The following is an 11,377-nucleotide window of genomic DNA, read 5'->3' as shown; positions in this document are numbered from 1 at the left end:
AAAAAGAACTAATTGATTAAAGCTAAAAATCAATCATTTAATTTAATATATATTAAAAATACATAAAATAATATATAAATATATAATAATTAATTTTAATTCGTAATATACATATAATGTTTTTTTGTACTTATTTTTACTTTGTGTTTTAAAAAAGAAGAGTAGTTTGTACTTTGTAACAAGAAAATGATTATTTGAGAGTAAATAGTAACTAAATGCGCATTCAGAGTCAGGTCTAAAATATCGCGATATATTCAGAATACAGTGTTTGCTTTCACAATTCTCCGAAACGATCAGAGAGAGAGAGAGAGAGATCATCAAGGTTACTTCTCACGGAAGGTTCTCACTGCAATTTTTAATAAAGCAAGCAAAACCAAGTTCTCTACTTCCCTCAAGGAAGAACAACATATAGAAGAAGCAAAACAAAGAGAAAAAGAAAAACATTGTAGTCATTCAGAAGAAATTATCATCAAATAGAGTCTGGGTTTGGGTTTGGGTTTGGGTTGGGGTTTCGTGACAACCTCCTTGTTCTGTTTCGCTGCTTAACCGAGATTCTGGAAAATCGATTGCTCCACGTAATCATATCCCTAACAATCCAAGATTTTCGCCCTCTTTTACTTGGCCCTATTTTCCGTCCTAATATAACTGTTTCCATCTCCTCCTCCTTTTTATATATATCGTTTTCCTCATATGCGTTGTCTTCTCTCGTTGGATTCTCGCGAATCCTTTGCTGCCTCTATTCACTTCCACATCTTGTGTGTTTCTCCACCTTCCTTCCGATTTTGCGGCCACTGAACGACGCCGATTTCCCTGAGGTTTTCATCCTTCGGGCTTTTCTCTTTCTCTGGTGGACTTTGGGGTTGCTCTTAACTAGGGTTTTTTTGGGGATCCAAGGTTCAAGTTCGTGTCTTTCTGTGAAAATCTCTGCCGGGTATGTGCAAAGTTGAACTCTTGTTGCACTGGGCTTGCCGTTATATTGATTGATTTCTGTGATTTTGTCGTGAAAAGCTTATTCTTTTATTGTTGTTTTTTGCGGATAGTTGGACCCGTTTGAGAATTCGTTGGATTTTGATTCTAGATATTTAAAAAAAGAGGGTGCTAATTTTTTGTTCAGTACATAGCTTAAAACCTTGTGTGGTGTGAAAAAAGAGAAGGAAGCAGACTGAATTGTATGGTGGCGGTGTTCTTCAGCTATATCTGTGTTTGATTTCGACCCCACCTTATTAGGTCTTGATTGATTCCCCTCTGTTTGTGATTGAGACGTAAGTGGTGGGGACTTTGCTGGGGCGGATAAGAGATGAGCTCCAGTGTCACTGGAAGCTTGGTCGGGGAGGGCCAGCTGCTGGTTCATATTGCCGAGAATGGACATTCATTTGAGTTGGATTGTTATGAAAACACGCTTGTTGAGGCAGTTATGAGGTCCATTGAATCTGTTACTGGGATTAATTTCAATGATCAGCTTGTGCTTTGTATGGATATGAAACTTGAATCACAGCGGCCGCTGTCTGCATACAAGCTTCCATCTGATGACAGAGAAGTATTCATATTCAATAAAGCACGGCTTCAAAGCAATTCGCCGCCTCCACAGCCGGAGCAAGTTGATATTCCCAGTAATTTCGAGCCACCATCACCGTCCTCGTCGCATGATCCGCACCCTCTTGATGATGCTTTGGATCCTGCTTTGAAGGCCTTGCCATCTTATGAGCGGCAATTCAGGTTCCATTATCATCGGGGCCATGCTATTTATAGTAATACCATAATGAAATATGAGCATTGTGAGAGGCTTTTGAGGGAACAGATGGTTCAAGAAAGAGCAGTGGAGGTTGCAAGGGGCAATTTAGAGCAGTACTATAGGATGATTAACCAAAACTATGGGGACTTTATGAAGCGTTACCTGCAGCAACACAGGATACATTCTGATCTTTTGTCTAATTTTGGGAAGGACGTTGAGAGACTTAGATCTGTTAAACTTCACCCTGCTTTACAAACTGCTAATCGCAAGTGTTTACTGGATTTGGTGAAGGAAGAAAATTTGCGGAAGTCGGTGGAGAATTGCACCAGTTCCCACAAGCAGTTTGAGAACAAGGTTTCACAATTTAAGCAGACTTTTGGTGCAGTGAAGCGCCAGGTTGAGGAGTTGTTGTCTAACAGGGAATTCTTATCCATGAAGACCCTAGAACAAGATATAAAAGAACATCTGAGATATATAAATGAACAAAAGAGTATCATGCAATCTCTGAGGTTAGTATTCTCTTATTCTTCAGCTTTATTTGAAATGTTTAGGCACTGTTTATTACTCAGGAAGCATCTAGATCTAAGGTTAATGCTATATCCTTATCCTGCTTTGTAATTTTGTCTCATTTCATGAGTTTGAAAAATATTATTATCAAATAATGTGTAAGTGGGCCTGATGTTAAATAGTTATTGTGCCATTCCTGCAAGGCTTCGAACTATTCTTGAAGCTTGTTTGGTTGAGACTGTTTTTTATATTTAGGGATATAGGTATAACTACTTAATAGTTAGCTGAGGTTAAATACTTCCAAATTGTGCTATATCCCTTTACTTGTCCTGATTGCTGCAATTCAATTATACCTGTTATTCCAAATTTTTATGCCCCGAGTCGGTCCAACTTATGAATTGTATTTTATGGGGATTTCTGCAGCAAAGATGTGAACACTGTAAAGAAACTGGTCGATGATTGTCTATCGTCCCAATTGTCGTCATCACTTCGTCCTCATGATGCAGTGTCAGCCTTGGGTCCTATGTATGATGTCCATGACAAAAATCACTTGCCTAAGATGGAGGCTTGTGATCGTGCTATTACTAAGCTATTAAACATCTGCAAGAAAAATAAGAATGATATGAACGACTTTGTGCACAGATACATGCAAAGCATAACATATGTTTCTTATCTCATCAAAGATCAGAAGCTACAATTCCCTGTATTCAAAGAGGCAATGGGTCGTCAGGAGGGTTTATTTGTGGATTTAAAGTTGTTCCATGGTATAGGTCCTGCATACAGAGCTTGCCTTGCAGAAATAGTGAGACGAAAAGCTTCCATGAAGCTGTACATGGGCATGGCTGGACAACTGGCTGAAAGACTTGCTAGTAAGCGGGAGGCTGAGGTCAGGAGACGAGAGGAATTTCTGAGAATACATAGTTTATGCATCCCTAGAGATGTATTGTCGGCTATGGGATTGTTTGACACTCCTAACCAGTGTGATGTCCATATAGCTCCATTTGATGTTGGTTTGCTTAATATTGACATATCAGATGTAGATAGGTATGCTCCTGAGCATCTAGCAGGAGTAATGTCCAAGATGGAGAAGCAGGGGAGCTTCAAAAGTTCATCTGCTCTGAGTGGTTCTAGCTCTCACTCGGCCGAGACTGTAGAAATTACCTCCGAGTCAATTGACAGATATGATTCTGAGGACCTTCTTGATGGCAGTGAGCTGGTTGAAATTGCTGGAACTAGCAAAATGGAAGTTGAGAATGCGAAACTCAAAGCTGAGCTTGCTTCAAGAATTGCTTTGATATGTTCACTGTGCCCTGAGATTGAGTACGAGTCACTGGATGATGAAAGGATGGATCATATATTGAAGAATGCTACAGAGAAGACAGCGGAAGCCTTGCATCTGAAAGATGAATATGTTAAACATGTTCAATCCATGCTTAAGATGAAGCAGATGCAGTGTGATTCATATGAGAAACGTATTCAAGAATTGGAGCAGAAATTGTCCAATCAGTACGTGCAGGGCCAGAAGATGTCCAGCCTACATGATGCTACTGACTTCCCCCTTATGTCTGGGAAGACAGACAATTGCAAATCGCAATATGTGAGCAGTGAAGCTCACATGCCTTGTGTATCTACTTCAGAGCCCATGGATGAGGTATCATGCATCTCGAGTTCCTTGGATGCAAAACTTGGTCTATTTGCAGAACACACTGATAAAGCTTTAGATGGAGTGGATGAAAACATGTTGGATTCCTCTGGAGTGCAGAACCCACAGTTGGATTCTTCTATGATGGAGCCACACCGTGAAGAAGTGCAAAGTGGTGGTAAAGATAAAAAGGAAAAGATTGTTGGACAATTAGGCATGTCACTAACTAATAGTTCAACTGCTGAGAGCATGCCTGTGCAACATGATATTGGACCTTGTAGCTTAGCAGATTGTGCAGTATTGGGTTCCAAAATAAACAATGACAAGTTGTTGGAACTACAAAGTGCACTTGCAGAAAAAACAAATCAATTGAATGAGGCTGAAAACAAGCTTACAGCTGTTGTAGATGAGGTTGCTAGTCTCAAGAGTGAGCTGGAAGCCAAGTTAATACTACTTGATGAATCTCAGGTAAATTCGAGTGAAATTTGATAAAGATACCTATGATTTTAAGGTTGTATTTAATTCTCTGAGAAGTAGCTGCTTAAGTTTCCTAAACTAATAATTAGCGTGTGTGTATAGTTTGAAATAGCAAGCCATCTCTATCCATCTCCCATTGCCCCGACCATGAAAGATATTTTCTTGTTAGTTTTTGTTGACTAGAACATCGTTTCCCATGAACACATTTTGAAAACCATCTTGATCAAAGTCAATCAAAGAATCTTTAATTCTTGTATATTTGAGCAGTTATGCATGAAGTGACCAAACGAGATCTTTGTGTGAATGGCATCGTTTGGTACATGTAGTCGACCCTACCTAGGGGGAAAAGACTGTCTTGTTGTTTATTATGTTTTGAGCAGTTAGGGGATACTTGTTGAATGGATATGCTTGATTAAGAATTTGGCATATAAACTAAAACTATTGAAGGATTAGAAGTAATCTAGGATGAACTTTACAGGCATGCTTCAGCAGTTTACAATTTTCATTGTCATGTGTATCTACATTATTGTGCATGCTTTTTTAATAATTTTGTTTTCCTCTTTCTACAGATGAATTGTGCTCACCTAGAGAATTGTTTGCATGAGGCAAGAGAGGAAGCTCAAACACAAAAAAGTTCTGCTGACAGGAGGGCCTCAGAATATAGTTTACTGCGTGCATCTCTCATTAAAATGCGCAGCCTTTTTGAAAGGCTCAAGACCTGTGTTTATTCTCCTGGTGCTGTGGCTGGTTTTGCAGATTCGCTGCGTATTTTGGCACAGTCTTTGGCCAAGTAATTTACTTGCTCTTAACTACTTGCATTTACACATGTTAGTACTTAAGATATTAATTTAGCTCCTCGAACATCACTTGAAGTTTTGATTTCATAAAGTCATGTTTAATTTTTCTTTTAGCAGCTGACTGATTAGTTAATTACGTTTGTAATTTATAAAATTATTTGAACATTTGCGCTTTTTGTATTGTCATCTTTTGGGTGGAGAGGTGTGCGAAGCCAGAGGTAAATGATGCCTAAATTTCTCTTGGCTGTTTGTCGTCGAAGAGAACAGATTTTAGGCTATTATGTTGGACTGTTGTGTTCTGAGGTGATATTCTCTATTCATAAATTGTGAAAAGAATCATTGAACCTCCTCTCTTTTCAGCTCTGCAAATGACAAAGATGATGATGATATTGCTGAGTTCCGAAACTGCATTCGTGTATTGGCTGATAAAGTTGGTTTCTTATCGAGGCACCGTGAAGAGCTACTTGAGAAGTACACAAGAATAGAAGCTGCTAATGACCAGCTCCGGAAAGAATTGGAGGAGAAAAAAGACCAGGTCAAAACCTATTACAACAAGCATCAGCTTGAGAAACAGGTAACTAATTGCCCTCATGTTTATGATGGTTCTAGGTTGTTGTTTATATTATTGTTATTAAGGTAGTGTTTATTTCCAGAAAATGAAACTGAAATTGGGGGACCGAGACTCAGTATTGTGTTTGATGGCTGGAACTAAAATTTCAGTCCCAGGACACAATTTCAATCCCTTCAGTTTCTCTAGAAAGTGGGGACACAAGGGACTGAAATTTCTAGGAATGGATACTTAAATTTTAACATTTTCTTTAATAACTAAGGCGTATTTTAGTAAATATTTTTATTCCATCTCCATATTTAATAGCTTGAATGGTTTTTGTAGTGACTGAGTTATATATTTGCTGGTGGTTTTGCTACACAGGCTAATAAAGAGAAGATTTCTTTTGGTTGTTTGGAAGTTCATGAGCTTGCTGCCTTTGTGCTCACTCCAGCTGGGCATTATGTGGCTATTACTAGGAACTGCTCTAATTACTACCTATCCACTGAATCTGTGGCCCTTTTTGTTGACCATCTCCCAAGCAGACCTAACTACATTGTTGGACAAATTGTGCATATTGAACGCCAAATTGTGAAGGCATCAGCGCATACTGTGACTCGGCCGGAGCGTCATGGTAGGTCTGATAAACTGACATCTGACACGGGGACTGACCGGTTATCCTTGAATTCAGGATCAACTCTCAATCCATATGGTCTCCCTGCTGGCTGTGAATATTTCATAGTGACCGTAGCAATGTTACCTGATACCACCATTCATTCATCTTCTCCTTCCTGATCCTGCATCATCCTGGCAGATTAGACGTGATGGAAGAATTTAATTGTACATACGAAAAACAACTTTCCAAAGATGAAATGCTCTTTCTGAGTATTGAACTGGTTAACCATTTGTATAGCTGATGAACCAGATCTTTTTCATCTCCCCTGTACATATTTTTACCTTTATGATTCTGTACAAATTGTGAATATTATTTAGCACCTGTTTATTTGGAACTTTGCTGTTTCTTTTTAAGCTCACGCGCTCATTTAGATGTATTTTTAAGCAGTTGAACGAGTATTCTGAATAATGTTGGTCAGATTTATTATTATTGTATGTCCTAATATAAGTTATCATCTTAAATCACCTCAACAATTAGGCATGGTTATTGGGTTATACACGATACGTAGTTCACCAAAGTAATATGTTACCTAACATTCGGTTGTATCATTTTAAAACAATTTAAAATAGAGAAAAAAGATTTTAGGGTGGATAAATGTGTATTGCAATCATTCGAAATACTCAATATACACACAAAATATTGATAACCATTGACAAAAGTTGGCTTTGGTTCCGTTAAGATTAGTGCCTACGTGACTATGTAGCATGATAAGGTGTGACGAAGAGAAACCAGAAGAAACACCCTTTCAATGGTGGCAAATGGATGTTGTGCTGTTAAAGTCACGGAGTGTTAATAGAAATCTTAGCTGATACTGATTCATTCTTCCCTCCTCCAATCTTGAGTACAGCAGAAATTAGAGGTGAGATGTGACTATTTTATTTGGGTTAATAAACTTAAAGATGAATGCAAAGAGAAGGTCATTTTTTATAGGGGCTTATTACACCAGTCACAATCTTGGTAAGACAATGCAAATATCAGGAAAGGGATGGACAGGATGATTCCAATGCAAAAGTGATGCTGAAGTTGATTGCTAGGATGAATTCGAAAATTAATAACCTAAGGATATTGATAATTGGTTTGTACATTGGTGTAGAGATGTTGGTTTTGATGAGCTTGTATAACTTGTGATGTATTATAATTGAAGTTATATAACTCAGATTTATCCTCAGACCTGGACTAAGCTTCACCTCTCATCCCTCGATTTCGCAAGCCACTGCAATTAAGAGTAAAAGATAGAGTTCTTTCAAAAATTAGGACACCCAATACTCTTTAGGATTTCTAATTTTCTTTTTTAATTTCTTAAATTAACTTAATTTCACCTAAAGCTCACTAAAATCCACCTCGTTATGAAGACACTAAACTTAACAAAAACAGAACCCCACTAATGATATATGACTTTTGTCCACTGTTATCAATCTGTTGTGTGTGCATTTTGTGTCTATCCTATAAAATCTTTCATGGGTACTTCTATCTATTTACTCTTCAAAATATATTGGCAATAAGAGCAGTATGGATGGCTGATAACAGAATAACAGTATTTACACTTTAAAGAGCTAACATCGTGAATGTGACATCGTCAATCAAATCTGAAAAGAATTAAAATCCGTGACTGCTGAAAAACTTATTAGGCAATAAATCTACTTACATTACAATAACCGTCTACGAAAACTAGAATGACCACAAGAAAAGAACTAAAACACCTATCTAAAGAGTTCTAACATGAGCTCTACACCACGATTCTTCATTAAAATTTTTTCAGAATCCTAGTGACTCCCATGGAAGAAGTTAAACTGGTACATGCGAGTACATTAACATATTCTCGATGCAACTTGACTATTTTCACATTTCAGAGTAGCTATCTGCCTTGACTGTCGCTATCCTCTTCTGATATATTAAACAAGAACTTCGGAAGCGATGCAATTCTAGGGAGATGAAGCAACAATTCTCCAAACGAGTCTTTCCTAGACATGCCTGGTGCCTGCTTGCTAGATGAAACATCTCTAGAGTCCTCTTCCAATATCTTGAAATCTATTCTACTTTTGTCATCCATCACTGTTTCATGAGTATGGGCAAGTTGAATACCTTTCCCACGGTCAGGCCCTTCAACCACAGTTTCATGGTCATGTGAGTTCTGCACGGCTGGAGGGTCCTTCTGAAGAAGACAACAAAGAGAATTGACCCTTGACATGAGTGATTTTTCATCAGAAGCTGCTGTACCTATAGCCTGATTGTCACTAAGAAGATACTGTGCAATGTCCTCCAGCATTTCCTGGTACTCTGGCTCAGATGTTATTTGCTCAGAAAGGCAATGTTCAATGTGGCCAAGAAAATCGCTGACTGACATAGAAGGGCGTAATCCAGGCACTTTAATCTCATCCCAATTTCTAGGGGCCTTGGATTCAGCTTCAGAACTTGAACTCCCTTCAATTGCACGGCAGTCCATGACTAGTTTATAAAAGAAAAACAAAACAAAAAGTTAATATAAAGCACAATAAACCTTCAACACAGTGTAATAAAGAATCAATGATCAGGACAATCAATACAAGAGCCAGGTTCTTATATTACCTGAACTAGGGGAAGGCGCTTCACGGGGCAGACTATCTATGCTAATGGCAGGAGGATTATTGTGCTCAATCGTAAATGATGGTGACAGGGATGCAATAGGTGATTGCACGTCCAGAAAACTAGACATGGCAGATCCCTTACTGTTGACTTGATGCACATCATGATCTTTTGGATTGTCCGCACTCTCAGCAGAAGAGGGCCGTGTCTCAAAATGAGGTGAATCCAAAATTATATCTGGTTGTTGGCTTAAAAAATTAAGACGGGCATCACACTGGATAAGCTTTTCAAAATGCTTGGTCAACAGCCCTTGTGGACATTGCAAAAGATGCTGCCTACAGAAAACCCAAGTTGAGTTAGACACATCAGGTCTTAGAAATATAATAACATAGGACTTGATGATTATAGCATGAACCCAATATAAATTAGAAGTTAACACATTGAACCAAACAAATTTTCACAATAAAAAGCCATTAACGACTATGAATGTGTTAAATCTATATCATAAAGACTCCTCTAAAACTTAACAAATACGATATCCAAAAACCAAATGCAACTGGGCCTCCCTTCCTCAATTATTTTATTGAGCTCTCTCGTTGTTACCTAATAGCACTCTCAGTAGTCCTATTGGAGATCAGTCTTCAATATTGAATGCTACCTTTGGTACCCAACTTATAACTTTTAAATCCATACCAAATATCAATGAAAATATTTGAGCCCACATCTACACCAGAGGATAATTGCAGAAAAGAATATACCTATGTTTGCTCGCCTGTCCATCCGTAAAATCTGATGTTGCCTGCCACAGTGTATGCTTTCTAGGCTGAGGATTAGTTTCCCTGAAGAAAAGAGGCTGTCTGGCAAGCTGCACATATACACAAATAAATTCCCAATGAATCAAAGAATACTGAACAACTAAGCATGCCTAGATATTAATTATAAACTAGTTAATATAGAGAGATGACTAGGCAAATAATTACCACTACAGACAATGAACTAGGTCCATCCTCAGGGCAATTGGCCTTCAATGCTGTAATATCTGACCATTGGATTTCTATTTTGCTCTTCAGCCCACCTTCAAGAATTTCCCAAACAAGCTTATGCTTAGCGAAGTAACACTTTGCCACCAAGTCGCCCTCATATTTTGATTTATACTGCACAAGTAAACAAATAAATTTCAACCTAAGCAGAATTCAAGGGGGGAGGGAGGTGAAGATATCTCCCAAAAATACTAGTAACAAGGTAGGAGTACTTGAACTATACCTCCCATGTACCAATTTTTAAAAGTGAAGCTGGGAAATTCGAAGCCTTAAGCTTGTCAACAGAACTGGTTCCGGCAGCAGCACGCGTATCCTTTTTCCCTAGACAGCTTAAGTTGTCACTTTCCGTATTTGTAACAGGCACACTCCCTTGGGAAAGCTTCATTTGTATCAAATCCAACAGTGAAGGACTCTTCTTCAGACGCAAACCCAAAGGGCTAGGCTCATCAAGTATGCTGTATGCTGAAGCATCACCAAGAGATGCATCACTTGAGATAATCTGCTCATGTGCGAAATTCCCAGAAACCAATCACAAGGAGAATAAGTCCCCGAAATAAAAGAACATTGTCAAATAAAAAGCTTATGACAACAAATCCCCCCAAAATTTTAAATTGAATATACTTTTTTTTTGTTTTTCATCTGCGCATGCGGTAACACGCCAATTAATCTTTCAATGAAAATTATGGTTAACAACAAAATAATAAAATATCATATTCTTCCGACTCTTGAAAACAAGAAAGGAACTCTACTCTTTTCTAATCTCAACAGGGAATATCAAAAGGAGCAAAAAATTTGCACGCCAAAATTGGCTTCAATTTTGGCCCTTTTCTTTTTACCCAAAAAGACGTTTTCTCTTATTATTTTTTTTCCCTTCAAAAAATAATTATTTTAAAAGTCCAGCTGATCACAAACCTCTTTCGGAGCGAGCGAAGATTTGGAGCGCTTGCTGATGGGACCATTCTCTTCCTCGAGAGGGTCCTCGATCTCCAGCTTTACCAGCCTCCTTTCACGGACCAACGCCGTTTCGGGGTCTGAATGGTGGTTCCCTGAGCCCATCAGCTGAACCATGGAAACTTTTCAGTGAGGCAAGAATGATAATACTTTGAAGAATCGAAGAATCGAAGAATCGAATCAGCAATCGATTCCGACGCAGCGATCGCAAAGATCGGAGATTCCGAAACGAAACCCTAAAAAAAAAGAAGAAGGAGAGAAGAAGAAAACACAACAAACCACGAAGAAGGAGGAAAGGGGGCTTTGGTAATGTTCGGCGAATCAGAGAGAGAAACAGAAAGAGAGAGAAGGGCTGGGTTTTAAATTAAAAATTTCAAGTGTTTGTGAAATGATATACGACATAACTTTTTAAAGTTGACTTGTACTTCTCAAAATTAAAAAAAAAA

At 38.3% G+C, this 11,377-nt stretch overlaps 2 protein-coding genes across 2 annotated transcripts; one reads left to right on the top strand and one right to left on the bottom strand.

Annotated features, from left to right (window-relative positions):
• The first annotated feature begins 228 nt into the window (after positions 1–228).
• LOC107459457 (autophagy-related protein 11) lies at positions 229–6,712 on the top strand. The gene is made up of 5 exons (XM_016077690.3): positions 229–2,241; positions 2,663–4,349; positions 4,928–5,148; positions 5,516–5,729; positions 6,087–6,712. Exons 1-5 carry the CDS (start codon positions 1,298–1,300, stop codon positions 6,495–6,497), a joined length of 3,477 nt encoding a protein of 1,158 aa, XP_015933176.1. The 5' UTR covers positions 229–1,297; the 3' UTR covers positions 6,498–6,712.
• A 1,259-nt stretch (positions 6,713–7,971) lies between these two features.
• LOC107459467 (uncharacterized) lies at positions 7,972–11,245 on the bottom strand. Its single transcript, XM_052253398.1, has 7 exons — positions 11,211–11,245; positions 10,893–11,039; positions 10,204–10,479; positions 9,921–10,094; positions 9,699–9,805; positions 8,944–9,275; positions 7,972–8,823 (listed from the first exon to the last, which is right to left on the bottom strand). Exons 2-7 carry the CDS (start codon positions 11,034–11,036, stop codon positions 8,234–8,236), a joined length of 1,623 nt encoding a protein of 540 aa, XP_052109358.1. The 5' UTR covers positions 11,037–11,039; positions 11,211–11,245; the 3' UTR covers positions 7,972–8,233.
• Between the last annotated feature and the right edge of the window lie 132 nt (positions 11,246–11,377).

Source organism: Arachis duranensis, chromosome 1 (assembly GCF_000817695.3).
Source record: "Arachis duranensis cultivar V14167 chromosome 1, aradu.V14167.gnm2.J7QH, whole genome shotgun sequence".
NCBI lineage: Eukaryota > Viridiplantae > Streptophyta > Magnoliopsida > Fabales > Fabaceae > Arachis > Arachis duranensis.
The sequence above is the reverse complement of the archived record's forward strand: the minus strand, read 5'-3'. Positions and strand labels throughout refer to the sequence as shown.

Coding starts and splice junctions, on each gene's coding strand:
- LOC107459457 (XM_016077690.3), top strand. CDS start 1,298: ATGAGCTCCAGTGTCACTGGAAGCTTGGTCGGGGAGGGCCAGCTGCTG. Junction 4,350..4,927: donor TACTACTTGATGAATCTCAG/GTAAATTCGAGT, acceptor CTCTTTCTACAG/ATGAATTGTGCTCACCTAGA. Junction 5,149..5,515: donor TTGGCACAGTCTTTGGCCAA/GTAATTTACTTG, acceptor CTCTCTTTTCAG/CTCTGCAAATGACAAAGATG.
- LOC107459467 (XM_052253398.1), bottom strand. CDS start 11,036: ATGGGCTCAGGGAACCACCATTCAGACCCCGAAACGGCGTTGGTCCGT. Junction 10,095..10,203: donor TAAAAATTGGTACATGGGAG/GTATAGTTCAAG, acceptor TTACTTGTGCAG/TATAAATCAAAATATGAGGG. Junction 8,824..8,943: donor AGCGCCTTCCCCTAGTTCAG/GTAATATAAGAA, acceptor TTTATAAACTAG/TCATGGACTGCCGTGCAATT.